Source organism: Leuresthes tenuis, unplaced genomic scaffold (assembly GCF_036924035.1).
Source record: "Leuresthes tenuis unplaced genomic scaffold, fLeuTen1.0.hap1 SCAF_2, whole genome shotgun sequence".
Lineage (NCBI taxonomy): Eukaryota > Metazoa > Chordata > Actinopteri > Atheriniformes > Atherinopsidae > Leuresthes > Leuresthes tenuis.
The window spans coordinates 17,157,751-17,175,906 of record NW_027325356.1 but is presented as its reverse complement, the minus strand read 5'-3'; the positions used below and the strand labels follow the sequence as shown (position 1 = coordinate 17,175,906).

General features: G+C 37.7%; 2 protein-coding genes across 2 annotated transcripts in view; one reads left to right on the top strand and one right to left on the bottom strand.

The window, feature by feature from the left end:
• Positions 1-18,120, top strand: part of myom2b (myomesin 2b) — a 32,000-nt gene extending 13,880 nt beyond the window's left edge. Inside the window, exons 20-39 of the mRNA XM_072380394.1 lie at positions 1,867-1,981; positions 2,232-2,394; positions 2,518-2,624; positions 3,602-3,646; positions 3,926-4,062; positions 4,303-4,447; positions 4,949-5,011; positions 5,270-5,337; positions 6,401-6,514; positions 6,919-7,006; positions 7,665-7,703; positions 8,526-8,631; positions 9,299-9,365; positions 9,643-9,739; positions 10,334-10,370; positions 12,075-12,097; positions 12,189-12,244; positions 12,324-12,413; positions 15,523-15,648; positions 16,510-18,120. Coding sequence (XP_072236495.1) covers positions 1,867-1,981; positions 2,232-2,394; positions 2,518-2,624; positions 3,602-3,646; positions 3,926-4,062; positions 4,303-4,447; positions 4,949-5,011; positions 5,270-5,337; positions 6,401-6,514; positions 6,919-7,006; positions 7,665-7,703; positions 8,526-8,631; positions 9,299-9,365; positions 9,643-9,739; positions 10,334-10,370; positions 12,075-12,097; positions 12,189-12,244; positions 12,324-12,413; positions 15,523-15,648; positions 16,510-16,728 — 1,905 coding nt within the window. The 3' untranslated portion in view covers positions 16,729-18,120. The remainder of the gene's footprint in view (positions 1-1,866; positions 1,982-2,231; positions 2,395-2,517; positions 2,625-3,601; positions 3,647-3,925; positions 4,063-4,302; positions 4,448-4,948; positions 5,012-5,269; positions 5,338-6,400; positions 6,515-6,918; positions 7,007-7,664; positions 7,704-8,525; positions 8,632-9,298; positions 9,366-9,642; positions 9,740-10,333; positions 10,371-12,074; positions 12,098-12,188; positions 12,245-12,323; positions 12,414-15,522; positions 15,649-16,509) is intronic.
• The window catches only part of rnaset2 (ribonuclease T2), a 67,143-nt gene that overhangs the window by 23,167 nt on the left and 25,820 nt on the right, over positions 1-18,156 (bottom strand). The gene's annotated exons all lie outside the window — the stretch shown is intronic.

Below are 18,156 nucleotides of genomic sequence, written 5' to 3'. Positions count from 1 at the left end.
GTAAGAGGATCATTGATTTATGGTTCATCTGCTTAGATTCAAGTGTGTAGTACTAAGTTTTCCTCTACATAGCTCTACTAGCATCTAGTGGTTAAAGTTAAGAACTACTGAATCTCAGACAAAATTCTTGGAGGGTATTTGGAAATCTTAGCTTTACAATAAAAACTTGCAGAAAATGTAATCAGATGTGATTATGTCATGTCTGTAAAGAATTAGATTAATTTGATCATCGTACTGATCTGATTACTGAGTAATACAAGGAAGGTAACTTTAGAGATACACATTGATGGAATAAAAAAAATGCTTTTAGGGACTTATGTAAGATAAGAAAAAACATCTGAGTGTAAGAATAAGCACAATAAACTTTGTACATGTCACCGCTATAGCCAATGAGTCTTATACAATGGGCTGATATCTAAATCATCTAAACCATATATTTAGTTGAAAATGTTAAGATACCAAATATTGAACTTAAAAGCAAAACAGTTGAGAGGAGGGCAACAAAAGTAACAAAAGCAATCGAAAAAAAGGTGTGTAATGTCACAACTGTTCAAATCAATGTATCAAATATAAAAAAAGTGTTGTAGATGTAAAGATGGGCTGGCCAAATGGTCTGACAAATAAAAATCACATTTCTAAACCTAAAAATGCAGAAATGTGGGGATTTTGTGATCTGTGGTACATGATATTATTAGAAAGTTCTTTGAATCCAGATAAATGTCTGTATGCAAATCCAGTAAGGACTCAATAAGGACCTCAGATGGCTGTATAATTCTGAAGAGGAAATATCTGTGAGGGCTCAGGAACACTTCTGAAAAGCACTGTCAGTGAATATGCCTGCAGTTTTATAGCTGCATCAAGTTATCAAGTTGATATCAAGTTAAAACTACCGTGTAAATACGAACCTGAGACTTCACCTCTGCTGGACTGAGGCAAAGTAGAAAACTGTTCTGTGGTCTGATGAATCAAAATCAGAAACTCTATGTAAGATTCGGGAATGCTGCATCTTCCCGGCTAAAGAGGAGGGAGACTATCTAACACATCATCAACACATGTCTAAAAAGCAGCAGGGGTGATGTGTAGGAATGCAGTAGTGCATGTGACACGGGTAACATGCATATCTGTGTAGGAACCACTGATGCTGAATTTTTGGAGCAGGTTTTGCCGTTTAGACAATGTCTTTTTTTCAGGAAACCCACACTTCCCAGCACAATGTAAACCACACTGAACATAGACAAGCAGCCAAGACACAAAGTAAAAGAGTCTGGGTGTTAAACTGACCCACCTGCAGCCCAAGCCTGCCACCTACTGGACACATTTGGTGTCTCATGGTTAAAGAAAAATTAAAAGAAAAGGAAAGAAAACAACAAGGGAGGCCACAAACAGTTTACCCCCTAAAGTCATTAAGCAATACTGAGAAAATATCTCTATTCAGTTTTTTAGTCACCTAAAGCTTGTTGATGAAAGAAGTGGTAATGCAACATAGTGGCCATCTTGCCCTAATTCCATATTTTTTTAAATATATTGCCAGCATTAAAGTCAAATTGAACATGCATCTTTAAATGAGCAATGCAGTTTAAATATTGTGGATTTGATATGTTTGTCTTTGTACTGTGTTTTGATCAGACAAAAAAGGTTAACTGCAGATCATTCCAGTCAATTTTATTTGTTAATATATATTTATTTGTCATTCAGAGTCTCCACTTTTCATGGGATGGGGTTACAGAGTTTGCCACTGCTGTCAATTCTCTTTTCACAAAAGATCGGAGACTATTCATTTACTACATTAGAGTCTATATTAACAAGTATAAATGTTTACTTATTGGTTCCTCCTTTCAGCGCTTTCCTTGTCTGTTTGTTTCCTAGGTAACGGGTCTGGAAGTGAATGAAAGCTATGTGTTTAGAGTATGTGCGGCCAATGCTGCAGGAGTGGGTATGTCCTCAATGGCCTCTGATCCTGTGACTGCCAAGGCTGTGTCAGGTAATCAATAAGAATGGGAGATTATCAGTCAGTTTATGAAATCATTAAAAGAAATATATCCCCAAGTATCTTTTTGCACCATAAAGTATTGCTATGCTTGATTTGAATGATTCATCTTGATTTGCAGGTGTTGTAGGTAAGAAGATTAATTCTTTTACTGAAATGTAGAATGTGCCAAGGCTTTCTTTGACATTTTTGGGACAGTAGCAACAGTTTATAAATTTCTTGTGTTTTTGTCTGTGTATTGAAGGAGCCCAGGAGGTGTCTTGTGTGGTTGATGAGAAATCCGGTGACATTGTTCTGTCATTTGAGTCCTGCCAAATAAACGAGGGCTCTCACTTCACCTGGAAGAAAGATTATAAAGAAATCACAGATTTCTCCAAAGGAGTTGTGATAAAGACTGAAGGCAGCCAGTAAGACCATAGACATATATATATATAAGCCTAGTACCCTACATTTACTGTCTATATGTACATGGTTGTTGTTTCTCATTCTACCCTCCCGTGCCTTTGTCTCTGTCCTTCTTTGCATTGCAGCTCTAAGCTGATCTTTAAAAACCCAGACAAAGAAGATTTTGGAACATTTTCTGTTTCTGTCAGCAACACAGACGGGGTGTCATCCAGCTACACAATCAGGGCTGAAGGTAAAATTTTCTCGTCACTGTGTTAGTGTGGCTCTGGTGCTTCACCACCTAGCCAAGCTCCGGCTTTAATAAAATGTACAGCTAATCAGAGAAGAAGTCTACAACTTTCCCAACTTAAATTAGTCATGTTATTGTGACATTCACTCTCATCAGAACTCGTGCTACTTTCAACAACATCAAATTTGAGGGTTTTTTTCGCCTTTGTTAAAGTCGCGCATGTAAATATCTTTCATGCCTTGATCATGAAAATTTGAGGAGCTGTACAGCAGCATCCAGACGAGCACATCAAAAGTACAGACTTGAGCAAAAGAAAATCAAAAGGAAACTGTGTATTGAAGAACTAAGGTGCTGTGTAGGATGTAATAAAGATGAAAGCTACGAGACTGTACTTAAAAATGATCTCACTGGCATATATACAAAGAAAAATTTCATTACACATCTGATGAATAACATCTGAGCACATTGCTCACACTATTTCTCTCAGCTTGGGGCAGTGTGTGTATTTTATCGTTCTCTGCATGGAAAAAGACTTTATGTCAGAAAGTTTCTCTGTATTTTTCCCTCTATTGCACCACTATGCTACTAGGCAATCATGTGTTATTCAGTGCACCTTCCACTGATTCTCCTCTATTTGGCCAAAAGATTTTTCACCCTGAGACACAATATGTTTTTGATCTAGTTTACAAAGTTTCCATTTTTTTCATCTGCATCGGGGTTACTAGGGCTCCAGTAATTAGAACTCACACGCTACAATGCGTTCCCTGTGAGCATATTTGAACTGTCTTAAACTGTTTGAGGGATCTGTTCATTAAACAACAATTAAATTGGGGAATTTTTCAACTCCACATTTGTTATATGAAGTACCCCATCAAAATGCATGGTAACAATTACATGCAGGCAATCAGTAGAATGTGTATTTGAATTGCTTTTTAATGTCTGTAGCAGCGTAAAATTAATAAATCGACATTTTGTTTCAGACTTGGAAAAGATGCTGACACTCAGCTATGATATCAGACACCCAAGTAGGTATCACTCAAATATTTTTTCCTTGTTAATACTGTGTGTTTTCTTTACTTCTCCTGTACTTCATTTTAATCTCTCTCACATACTTTCACTATTCCTCTGTCTCTCCGTTTCATCCTTTCACTTGTACTTTCTTCCAACTGCTTTGAACATTTTTTTTTTCTTTGAAGTGGCACTTTTGAAAAAAAAAAAAACTGTTTTTGTTTGATTCAAAAAATTGTTACATGCTTTTGCATCACCTGCCTAACTACTCTCTCCTTTCCTCTATTTTATTCTAGTCATCCCGCTGAAGTCTGAGTTGGTCTATAAGATTTTGGAGCGAGGCAGAATGAGGTTCTGGCTGCAGGCTGAGGGGATTTCCTCCAATGTCACCTACAAATTCTTTGCAAACAACAAGGAACTGTCTGGAGCTGATGTAAGATACACTATAGTTTTCAGAATAAAAAAAAACACACAAGAGAGATGGAAAATTCATTATTGTCTTCAATATGAACAAATTGACTGTCTGCCCCATACTATTTGAGTCAGACAGTGGTTCGTTGGGACATGAAAGGCTCAATCAATACTCACAAAGTCTGTCATCAAATATGTGTGGTTTTTTTTGTTTTCCTTTTTTTCTTCATTCTTTTCACAATACAACTCTATTTTTCTGCAGCCAAACAAGATGGGTCACGACGTCTCTACAGGTATAATTGAGTTCATCATGGACCATTTCACAGAGGAGAATGAGGGGACATTTACCTGCCAGATCACAGATGGTGGCGGCAAAGCACAGAGCTCACTGGTTCTGATTGGAGATGGTAAGAGAAGCGAAGTCTGACCGTAGTTCCACCAGCAGCACCTCCAGGGTATCTTTAATAGAGCTAACCAGAACCAACTACATGAAGAATGCTTATTAATGGACAATAAGACATTTTATGTCAAATTAAAACCAAAACAGTTTATTCGGGTGAGGTGTCCTAAAATAACTTGTTGTTTTCAGAACTTTTCTCATGACGTATTAGTGGATGTGTTGGCAAGAGTTCTACATAGCTGATTAAGAAATGTGTAGTATATGCCCCGTGTTCTTGTGTATGCAGTGTGAGTGTTGGCAGCACATTTATCCCCTTCTCTAACATGTTATGGAAATGTATTGGGTGTTAAATGTAAAGGTAGGTTTGAACTTAATGATTCCACTCCCACACAGGCGATCATTAGCTAAGTAATCAAAAAGAAAAGAGAAAAGAAATAGCCTTAGCAACTACTTGCATAACTTTGATCTTTTAAATATTCCCTGTTTACATATATCTGTATGTGCACAGCTTTCAAGGCAGCATTGGCTGAGGCTGATTACCAGAGGAGAGAGTACATCAGAGTCAAAGAGGGTAAGACTCACAAAACCTCTTCCACTTTTAAGTTCTATCTTTCATAGCCCAAGACTAGAACAGCACTATGCTTGCCGGGAGACAACTAATCAGTGAGTATACATAAAAGCACAAAAAACAGCCACCTTTGCTTTAACTAGGAGCTAAAGTCTCAAAATTATCCCTATTTGAAGATTCCATAGTGGTATTTTTTATTAAGAGCACAGTTTTCACACTGCACCTTACAGTTAAGTTCAATCCCAACTGTATCCACCACAGGCCCCCACTTCAGTGAGTTCCTGTCACTTCAGGTCGGAGACGACTGCTCTGTCACTTTGGTCTGCAAGGTAAAAAGCCAAGTCAATAATCACTGAATATTTACACTCTAAACAAATAAGCAACTGACTCGTTGATCCCTGATCAGCCACTCTATGAAGTGCATGATGCCATGGTGTTTTGTAATGGTAAAGTCTAGACTGATAATAACCACATATTATCCTGTCAGTGATTCGCTAAATTGCTCTAAATTTTGTTAGGAAGTACGTAGATTATTAAGACCCTTTTAAATTCAGAGTATTGTTCTCATGCCTTGAGACAATCTCGTGCTGCAATCTGTTTAATTCGACTGTCAGTTCAGCTTAGATAAGTGCTCTTTGAGAAAGACAGCAGATTGATTGTGTGAATGCTGCTGAAAGCAAGCATAACCATCTCAAAAAAGGAAATACACCCATTTAGGTCTTTGATTCAGTGATGATAAATGTTGAATGCTTTCCACATTCTCTTAAATTGTTATTAGCGATCATGATTGACTGCAGCTGGTAGCTTCGGTGTGCCATCATAGAAAAGAAATATGTGACAACCACTATATACTATTGGAAAATCAAAGGGCCATATTACTGGTCTGATACTGTAAGTACAACTCATGGGTATTTCTAGCCATTTCCCAAAGCTTGGAAGAAGGCCTAAATTGTCAACCTAAAATGAAGGGAAATTTGTTCAGATGGTCAGAAACAACCACAGGTCTGACATGAACTGTGAAGCTGCTGTCAAAGAAAGAAGCCCTTGCTCCAAAGTCAACAAACTCAATTAAAGTTTGCAATACCAGTAAAGGGATGCCGTTTGCTATAAAATGTGACACCTAAGAGTTCTGACCAAATTAGCATATGACATGAGGCAAGAGTGTGTGTGTATGTGTGTGTGTGTGTGTGTGTGTGTGTGTGTGTGTGTGTGTGTGTGTGTGTGTGGGTTGTCCAGTAGAAGGTAAGCAAAACTGCAGTTTTGGGATACCGGGAACTATTTGTTGCTGAAATTGCTATGTGAAAGACATTGAAAACCTCCTTTCCTTGTTATAGAAAATAATAGTGTATCGGTAATTAGAGCGTTTTGACAAAGTTAAGCTTTTCATTACAGGTTGCTAACTTGAAGAAGGAATCAGAGTTCCATTGGTATAAAGACGATGCAGAGATTATCCCTGATGTGAAGCCTGACCTGGGATCAGGAGTATGCAAACTGCCAATTAAACTGGTAGGCACACATTGAACTACTGTTGATCTTCTGAGGGCTGTGAAAGAAAAGTAAAATACTGTAATTTTTGTATATATTCCTCAATATTCCTCATGAATATAGTAGCATCAGATTTTAAGTTAAAAAAAAGAACCCAATTTAATAAATGCAATTATCTCTCAAGAATTGTTGCTAAATTCCAAAGTTAAATTGATCATATATGTGTACTATTATATAATTTTTCCATCTGATATATTGAATATATATATTATTTCTTACATTCATAATCAGGGTTTCTTTATTTGCTTTGAGAACTTATGTGAATATCTGATGACGTGCTGAGCTGTATTTCTGATTACCGTAAATAAGGCCACATTGCGTTCAGATTGAACAAGTGTGTATTCCCTTGCTTGCTTCTCCTCCAGTTTTCACTGAAGACAACAGGAGTTTATAGAGCCACAATCAGCGATGACAGGGGAAAAGATATGAGCCAAATTGATGTCAGCGGAAAAAGTATGGATGTCTTTCTTGCTTAGTTTACCTTCAAGAGTGATTTACAGTCAAAGCAACTGGCTTATTATCTGACTGAGTAAATATAACCTGCACAGAGATGGTATGTCAAAAGTTTAAACCTAAAAACAGCTTGATGAAAACATGAAGAGTACATTGCATATTCAGAATAAACTCAAACACATTAAAACTATTATGAGAAAATAATTCTTACTATATAACAGCATGCTCAGGTGGTGACCATACTGACTCAAAATAAGGTGTATTTTGATAATGTTGTAGAAAATTGTATAAGTTTGAAATCTAAGCTGGTACTCTGTAGTCCCTCAAATTTCCATGTCTGTGCACACTTTGAAAACAGGAGTCTCAGATTATCCCTCATCCTTTCTGTAACTGAGAATCACAAGTATTCAGTAAACCTAAAAGAAGATTTACGAAGATTATGTAACACAATTTGGATATTTCATCAGTTTTTAGACGCTGCAAAAATCATATATAGAAATATTCAGTTTCTTTGTTTATTGAAGTAACAGGGAAATTGAGGAAACAGAGATGTTTCATCAAAACCTCTGTTTACTGAAATTGAATGCAGCCTCCAGAGGGCAACACTTGACTTTACTTTCTCTTTACCTGACCCTGCGCTCCTCTGCTTCTCTTCTAGTCTTTGACGATGCCATAAACAAGCTCAGCCAACTGGCAGGTAGATAACTGCCCTCTATGCATGCACACCTATGCACCTGCTCAGAGGTGAATACGCACACATCACTTATCTCATGAGCCTTTATATGAGCATATCAAAAAAAGAAAGGAAAAAATATACTATACATCATTGGGATCATCCTTTTCCCACTAGAGGGATCTAGTTCAAAATATCTAAATATAACATGGCAAAACCAGACTACATTGATAGGAGATTAAATAGATCCATCACTGGGTTGATGTGGTCCTGCTTTAAAATCCAGCGTTATACACACACACACACACACACGCACACATACTTATCAGCATGTGGCAGAAGATGTTATGCTGCAAGCATTTGGCCATCATGCCATCATGTTGTGAAATCACTTTAAAATTCCACTGCACTGTCACAGGAGGAGCATCTCACTACTATTTTAAGAGACATTCACTTGACATCAACAGCCATGGTGATGTGACCAGGTGGATGACACAGTTCAGTTCTCCACTTGCATAATGCAGTGAGCAAAGTTCCACTCAGACAAAGGATAGTATGAGTTAGCCTTTTATGTATAATGGCTTAAAATATAAGTTGATCAAACTTCTCATGGTTACAACATACAGGTTCACTGCTACCTAAAAACCACACGCTGCCTCATTAGTACAATTTCCCATTCAAGGCTGGACAAAGGTAACATACTGTATAAAGGACTGTAAATGGAAGCGGGTATAGCTAATGGATAGAGGAATGGTAAGCAGGCTGTAGCTCTCAAAGGTTGTTAAGGAGCAGATGGAAAACATGTATTCTATTTTTATTTCAAATGTGCTCTATCACCTCCTTTAGGAGCCAGTGCACCAGAGCTGGTGATTAATTGCACAGCAACGGGCATACAGCTACAGTGTCACTTGAAGTATTACACCTCAGAGATGAACATCACTTGGTATCATGGGTAAGAAATTTGATTTGTAAGACTATTAACATTGCACTATTGCCAATACAGCTATAGCCTCAAGAGCTACAACCAGTGTTGGTCGTATGAATATAACAATAAGGAAGAAAATAAGGACGAGTGTAACAGGAAAAATTTGTCGCTTTTAAAGACGTTTAAGAAGGAATTGCAGTAATCATATGAACATTCTGACTACAAGGCCATTATTTTTGCTTTCCTCTCTAGTTAAACTGCCAGGAGTGGCAAAAAGCTATAAGCCACATAATAAAACTTGCGATGGCTGTTGACAAGGGTTTTTATTGTCCTGGTTATCCCACTAAATTGCCCTTTTTTGTGACAGAAATCACACCCCTGCTATTTTCAATAAAAAAACAATGGTTTTCTGCACTTAAATGCGTTGTCTTACATTAGAGATTACAAAATGAGTAAAACAAAAAGAGAACAGACAAAGACAAAAAAAGAAAGAACGAGGAGGAACTGAAGAAAAAATCATGGGGATTTAATTTTTTCTAACGTCTCCACAGCCTTTCTGTACAGTTGGTGTATATAGTTAAGAAGCCATATAAACTATGTTTTACCATTATCTCTGAAGTAGGCTTCACCTTTCTGTCACAAAACATTACACACACATCTACACTTACTTCTCCTTTCTTCTGTACTTTTTCAGTGAGACTAAACTCTCCCACAGTAATAAGACCGTGATTGGAGGAAACCCTGCCATGGCAACAATGGAGGTATGATCATCTCCTCTAAAGGGTGGAGAAAATAGAAAATTCAAAAATAGTAAAGCACATAAATTTGCCCTGTTGCCCACCTGTTGAAACTGATCAAACTAGATAAATTGACTTGTGTCCTTTTAGTTTTTTGTCGGAAAGCTTTATCATGTCCTATTAGGCAAATACATCTTTTTGGAGCCAAGACAACATACATTTGCAAATTAGCAGTTAAACACTGAGCTAATGGGTTTGTTGGTCACCTTGTTGAGCAGTTTATTGGTCGACTGATTCACAGGTGATTGAGCCAGTGGACAAGGATAAAGGACCATACTCCATCGTCATCACCAACTCTGAAAATTCCCATAAACGAACCCTGGACCTCAGCGGTGATGGTCAGTGCCTTCCCCCTTTTAATATAAATTTAGATTTTTCTAATTGACAGTTCAGTAACACGGATGATGTAAACAACGCGGCCTCTTTATTCTTATTGCTTTCTTCGCTTCAGTTTGTAGTCTTGGACTTTCAAGTGCTATTCCAATCAAAAACCTTTCTTTGAGTATCAAACACTCATCCCCTTTGGGATTAAACTGGCTGTTGAAAGGTTAGCAGTTTGCTCCTTCACATAGAACTGCAGCTGTTGTCAGCTTAAATTCAATGCTGATTGCAATGCATTGCATTAGGTTTACATGTGGAACTTCTGTATTTCACTTTTTAGTCTTTGAAAATTCCGAGTATGATTAATTTATTTATTGGCTGATAAAAGAATTACTTGCACGTTGCATTATCTTTCTCTTTCTGCCATCTCTGCTCTTGTTGTTAATGGAGGAGCCAGTAGCAGATACAGTTTAAAAACCACAGTCAAAAGCCAAGATTGAGTGGCTATTTCAGGAAGATATGTGTTTTGAGGTATAATTCTTGATGATAAAAGTGAGGAAACAGTAGTGTCGTTAAAAGTGGCAGTAACTTTCTATTTTTGTGTTTTACAGTATATGAGAAGGCCTTTGCTGATTTCCAGAAACTCAAGTAAGACGGCACTTTCAAATCAGTGTCTTTACTTTTGCCTGTGCTGTGTTTCACATCCAGTAAATCAAAGTAAGGATTTCCCAGGATTTAGTACTTTATATAGACAGTAATAGCCAAAGATCCCCTTATTTTCACTAACTTTCACTAATTTTGATCTGATTTGACAACATCCCATAACTTCCAGAAATTCATCGATGAACATTTTAATCTGTGAATTTGAAATTTTTGCTTAGATCCGTTAAAGATTAAAAACCTATGGTTAATTTTAGGCAGCTGAGTTAAACATCTGCACACAACAAGGAGTGCAGGGTGCATACATCCTCTATTAATCCAAGTAGCTCACTCTGGTCAATGTGGATCTTCCCACTATCCCTGTTGCACAAATTGGAATAACAGCCTGTCTTGTTTCTGCTGAATATTGTAAAAGTTCAGCATGTCTGTCTCAACACAGCCCTCTCCTGTAAGATCTCTTTTGAAGTTTCCACAGGCCACAAATATCTTGGGGATTTAAGTTGTCTCAGGGTTGTCTGTCTCTTCATGTTGTACCAGACTGAGTGGATGATGTTGAGATCGTGTGTTGACAACAGGGTGGGGTGGGGGCTGTATCATCAATCAGGATTTAGGATTTAGTTAATTTAACTTCAGGTTTAATCCTAAAATTTTAATGCTTTAATATATTTTAACACTGCCAGGGTTTTAGCTGAAAGAATAATGTAAATCACATGAAATCAGAGTCAATAATGGGAGTAATGGCTGCTCCTAGCATGATTGCAGTTGCAAAGGTTAGTGAAAAAAATATACCCACTTTTCTTATTTATTGCTCTGATGCAGCAGTGATAGGATTGTATGATAGATAGGTCTAAAAATCCAGAGATTCATGCTTTATCACAGTTCAGCGATTTATTTATCTTTTTTATTTATTTGTATACTGACCTGCTTCTTTTGAAATGTTAGGTTAAAACACCCTCACTCAGCCATCTTTTCTTTTATGTTTGCTGTTGCAAAGATTTTGAACTCTGAGAAAATATAAGAATATCTCAGGACATGTAAGGTCAGAATAGGCTGAGTTGACTATACTCTCCATCTACAAATGGATTATTTCAAACACTTAAGTGACCTGATAGGCATTAAGCATTGCTGTCTGGGGAGGAGTTCAATATGATAAAATGTTGATATTCAAGGTTATAGATAGAAGCCGTCAGGTAGCAGACAAACTCCATGCAGTGCATTTATTGCAAATCCATTAAAAAGAAAAAAGGAAAAAGAAGAGGAACCAGGAAAAGAAAAAAGTCCAAACGCCGCATTGTATGCATAGTGGGAACTGTCAAAATCCATTCTCTAATTAACATTTAAAGAGTGACATTAAGGCACAAGATTTTACAAACACATTGAAACACTGACACCCTATGGCCCTTTTGATTGAGCATCAGCATGCCAACAGAACAGGCTTTCCCCAGCCATCTGGTCCCGCAGCTGACCTCTGGTCCATGCTGTCCTGACAGACTTCATCAAACAAAATCATTTTTCCAAGAGAATATATTTGGAAAACTCAATATAATGTGATTTTGAAATTTAATAAAAAATCTAATACTTATGTATGTATTTTTTTTATTACTTCTTGAATTCCTACTTTGAAGAAGTGTATTGCCAGTTTAGGTATTGTTCTGTCATAACAAATATATTTAACTTGAATGTCCTTTTCAGGGCTGAAGCTTATGCCGAGAAGAGTAAGTTTCATTCTCCTATCTCCATTGTTTCTTTCTTTAGTAGCTCTGCTTACTCAGAATATGTGATAATATTACCAATGGTTTGTTTCAGACCGTGGCAAGGTGGTTGGAGGACTGCCGGATGTGGTCACTATTATGGAAAAGAAGGTACGTGTCCAGGTGTGTGCAGATGTCTTTGTCCCACTACATGTGCTCTTCTAATAAGGCACCTTTTTGCTTCATATAGACCCTGAGTTTAACATGTACAGTGTGTGGAGATCCCAAACCTCAGGTGTCGTGGCTGAAGAATGGAGGGGAAGTCGAACCTGATGATCAGGTAATTTAACTGTTATTGAAGATATGAAAGGGATCAGAAAATATTTCACAACTTGACTTTATCTTGACTTACTCAACCAAAACACATAGATAAATTCTGTAACTCATTTATTTGAACTTTTATTTGATTCTGTACTGAAAAATTCTACCATTGACTCTTACTTTGAGCAGTTTAACCTCTTTCTTCTCATTCCTTTGTTGTAATTATTCATCTTATTTTTAGTCTTATTAACCTAAAACAATTGTAACAGGAAGTTTCTTCAAAACTGATCAGAGTATTTGGGTTTTTCTGCATTCAGTATATACTGAATTAGGCTCATGTGTAGTAATGTGGTATATAGTAATTTCTACTGTCCTCATTGGATTTATTTAGGTAGTAACATAAAGACTAAAGTTTAGGCTGTCAAAATACAATGTTCAGCCATGACTACATTAACAACTGGCCCTCACAATTTGTCACACATTATTGAAGCTCTTAGCATTTGTTTTTAGCGCACACCTAATTCGTGTCAACTTGGAATCTAAAGGTTAAACTGGAAGTATGTTAGAATTGACACAATGAGACTGATGGATGAGTCAGGATGTCATGGTAACTTTTAAAACTGAGGAGAAAAAAAGTGTCTTTTGATCAATGATATTATGTTCTACATTTTCTACACCGATCAGCCATGCCATTAAAACCACTGACAGGTAAAGTGAGCAACACTTCTCATCCTAATCCAATGCAATGTTCTGCTGGGAAAACCTGCATCCTGGGACTTGCGAGGATTTTCACTTTGGCACCTTCCTAAACATTTCTGCAGACCAATCACCCCCGGCAGCCATACAGTATGGTAACACCACTCCCCTAACGAGCAGCTTTCTGCAGAGGGACAGCACTGAGCCTTGCGAAAACAGCTTAGGAGGGGCTAAAAAGCATGTCAAAGTGCCTTAGGTGTTCCCCTGACCTCTAAACTTTCAAGATACCAATCTGATGGCAAGCCCAATATGCAAAGACTCTACCCACAATCCACAGGGCCCAAAGAATCCTTTGCTAAGGTCCTGGTACAAGACACTCCAGGACACCTTCAGATGTTCTTTGACCATGCCTTTGCTGGTCAAAGCTCTTTGGGCAGGATGAGGAGAGCACACTCTGTATTAGGCAGATGGTCATAAAGTTATGGCTTATCTCTGTACCTTACTAGTAAAGGGACAATGCTTATAGTCTGATTCTGCCAGCAGGTGGCATAGTTGTACCATTTAGTGTGACACAAAACACACAATTACTTTATACACTACAAAATATATTAGTATTATACAATGTTTACCATAAAAAAGGTCAGCCACACTGAGACATCTGAAACATAAGTCAAAACGCCTGTGTGGATACACAATAATCAAACGTGGTGACATACCTCTGAAGAGCAATATTTGACAGAGATTTGATGAAAGGATTTCTCTCATCAGTGGCATTGCTTAAAAACAGGATGATGTGGAGATTGTAAAAAACAATAGTATCAGTGTCTGTTTTGACGAACGTCGTTTGGCACTAGTGTCTTTACATTGATGGATTGCTCTCTTCCAGTCCAAGGACTAATGACTTGATATGTATCTTAACAAAACAAGACATTTAACTTTAAACTAAGATGTAAACCAATACAAAGAGTCATAATATTTGAAAAACAATCTGTTATATAAGTTGGATGATTCAAGTCTTGCATGTTTTAATTAATCCTGATGAAATTCACATGATACACTTTAGTTCCCTGTTGGAAACAGACGAGGTCCCTTTAGAGTCAAAGCTCTCCGTGTGTTTACTAATGAAGTGACCAGGATTAAGAGTAACCAAAGGCGTCTCCCTGTTTTGGTGAATGTTGGGTGAGGTCAGTAGTATGAGTACACTCATGGATCAGTAAGTGAAGAAATGTATCTCTTATAACTGTTCGACCTACTTGCCAACCAGTGCAAGTCTATACTGTCTGTCCCTAGTCAGCAGAGGCTCTTTCAACAGCATCCTGCGGCTCCTATCAGCTTTGAAGATTTAAGTTTGAGAAACCCTGGTCCAGGAGGAATTTTTGTTCAAGTTTGCCCTCTTCTTTATTCATTTTCTCACCTGCTAATAATCTGTCTATAACAAGAACCACAGTCCTTGGTGATGCGTTTTTCAAACCTCAGGGGTGCCTCCTCTCTACCTTGTTAACGCAGAGACTACAGAGGATATGAAGATAACAGAAAAACAGAAATACACACAGATCGAGAAAATAGTTCACTGAACTTGAGTAGAAATGTAACACAAAAACAGAGATGCACACGGGTAGCTGGAGGTGAAGTGGAGGAAATGGTAAAGAACAAAAGTTAATGCTTTTGTACATTTCACCACTACATTTTAGTACATTGCATTGTTTCGCCGCCAGAACAACTGTACCAGATAATGTATTTCTGTCTTCTATCAGTCCAACAAAAGAGAAAGAAACAACCAAAAGATAACCTACTCTCTAATGAATGGATGACATCACTAAAGACTACATTAACATGCTGATTAGAAAATGGTCATCACTTTTTTTTTTTCTTTTGGTCGAGTAGAGCTTTTTGATTTCTCACAATTAAAGGTAAGTGTGTCTCTTAATGGGGACGTAATTAGCCACTTGGGGATGTAATTAGTGCCATGTGCAGACCTTAAAAATGACTGGGCAAGTATGAGCAAGGTGAATTAAAATACTGTACCTGTCAGCACTACTCACATGGTATAAGTCAAAATGTACTCTCTTCTCAAGTGTGCGACAAACATAGACAGATGTGTGTCCTGAGGGCTTACAGATGGGTAGTTTTCTTTGGTGGATTTAAGGCAATCAACATGGGCCAAGTATTATTGCCATTGCATTATAGCAAACAACGTTCAGAAGAATAAAAAAGACAAGACACTGTAATCATGGAACATTATTGGTCTATGTGTCTATCCAATGGCAATGCTATGGTTTCGCTTTGGGAACACAGCAATGAAAGCTCATTCTACTACACTGGGTTAGAGATATATCAATGGTTAAATCAAATGTTAAATGAGAGGCTTTTCAAATGTTTGGTCACGCTTAACGCTTTTTACCACTTTTTTAACCTTTGATTTCTTTTTCCAGTATGTGGTCTCCTTGGACCAGGGCAAGTTTGCAAGTCTGACAATCAAAGGTGTTTCCATGGAGGATTCCGGCAGATATACAATGATTGTCCAGAACAAATATGGAGGCGAATCTGTGGATATAGTGGTGAGTGTCACTGCGGTGTGCCCTTAATGACTGGATTTACTCAGAGCCATGAAATTCTTCTGACCATCTGTGCCAGAAATCTTATCTTTTCATTGCCTGACAGTGAGATGTTTTTTGTGGGATCACAGCAGCACAAAGCTGTGTTTATAGTTGAGCCTTTTGACTTTTGCCACAATAATATGTGTCAACATTGAAAAATAGCATAACCTCAAGAAACAAGAATATTCTTTACTTAAGGCTCAAAATGATTCCTTTCCAAACTGTTAGCTTGAAAGGTGTAAACATGTGAAGCTCGCCTTTCTCTTCTCATATGAAAAAGACTAAATGAATGAATGGTAAAATGTTGCAATCTGATAGATGGATACATACATCCATACTTGCTGACTGACTGACTTACTTACTACACTGTCGCTCTAGAGAAATTTGACTTGGACTTCATAATTCCTGATCTACACACGCTTAAATATTAAAAGCATTCGCTTGAAGAGGAATAATTTAGGATAATATAAATACTTCATTTGAAATGAAGCAATAAAAATTTATACAGATGAATTTGTTAAAACACAAGTAAGAGAATAAGTAAAAGAATAAACAGTAAATATGAAATACATAAATACTCTAAAATAAATCAATCATCAGTCAGCTTCAGTCAACTTGTGGTGTCATCCTACAACACAAGCTCAGTAATTTTAAGACCAACCGATACAGGCACAAAGGAAGTCTTAAATTGATTCGGTTCACATCGCTGAACTTTGTATTCAGCAACTACTCACAATCAAAATAGAGAATTTGACATCACATTTGATTCTTCTTGCATGTGTGAGAACACAATGACTCTTGCCCTTTTCCTTTTCCCTCCAGGTCAGTGTGTACCGCCACGGAGAGAAAATCCCTGAGGCAAAACCTACTCTGACCCCTAAAACGCTCATCCCACCTAAACTCCCCATTGAAATCCCTCAACCTAAGACCCAGCCTGCAAGCCCTGCTCCTAGCCCCGCCCCCTCTGCTACCAGCCCCACACCTCCAAGAGCAGCACCAGGGAGAGGGGTGAAGAGTCCTACTCCCAGTCGGAGAAAGTAAACCGTTTGACAGCCATAAATGGATGAAACATATTCACAAATACGCATATAGACCATACATAGAAGCTTTAATTGGTGTTCTCTATCTGGTATGAAATGGAACGAATGCATTTGGCAATAAATTAGATAGTCAAGAAAACCCTGACGAGTAAAAGAATTCTTGCAACTTTAACAAAAAGCAAAACATTTAGTTTCTTTGAGAGGTCCTTTTATGAAAAAAAAAAAATTCGGTAAACAAAATAGAGTTTCAAACTAGTTATTAGCTGAACATGGCAGAATTGGAGGTGAAGTTAAACTAAACTTGAAATAAGCTGATAATGAAACACAGCTTCGTGGAAAAAAGGGTGAAATGTGTTCACACAGTCCCGTGTTCAAATAATTACAGATCAGTGCATACATTATAATGAAATATGCATTAGGTATATTGAATAGCTTTAGTTTTAGTATATTGTTGGCCACTATCACAGAGACAACTACTAAGATGCTTAAGCCCATCAAAGAGATACACACACTCTCACAGCAAGATCCCTTCTGTAACAGGAGCACTAGCTAAGTTTTATTTTTCATTGCATCCTGAATTCTTTATGGTGTGCTACATGTCATGATACATTGGATTTTTCGGCAGAATTATCTAATTTTCCCACATGCAAAGACCACTGCCCCTTTGAAGATGAGGCCAAGCCATGTCACTTCATGGTCCAATGGAGGGAGAAGTGCCCACTCAGCCTATGTGATCAGTGGCTTGGCTTGGCATCACAGTTATTAACCCATTTACATGTTTTAGATCATCTCTCTCCCGTAACATTGATGTACAAAACACTGACTTAGTATCGCAGCTCCTATTCATCGCTACATCCAGCCAGATCGCTGTTCACGCTTTGCCATTTTTTAAAAATACCTTACATGAAAACAAGTACAGACAGGACTGCATAAATGAAACACTGTCCTCCTTAACATCACTATGGTGGTGAGATACCCAATATGCTGAAGATCAGCTGGCAGTGAATCACCGCTAAGGTAACCAGAGCTTTGAAGTTGGACTGACACAGCAGCCACCAAAAACTGTTGCAATCAAAGTAAATATTCATTCTCGAAGGACAAAATATTTTTAGAAAATCTACGTGCATTATACATTACAACCAAATATGAATTATGTGCCGTCATCCTGGTCTCTATTCAAATGCAGACAGTGACAGGCAATAAGTAGTCAGATTTAAAGACTTGTGCCTGAGTGCAGGAGGTGGTGATGGCAAAGCTGATGAGAAGATGGATGATGAGATTTGTGGTTCATTAAAGCTGATGAGAAGAGCAAATGGAGAGGAGAGAGGGAGTAGGTGGAGGGTAAAGTCATTGTTTCTGTGTTTGCTGTTGCTAATAAAAGAAAGAGATTACACTTTGTGGAGCGTGTTTATTCATTCTGTCAGAGGAA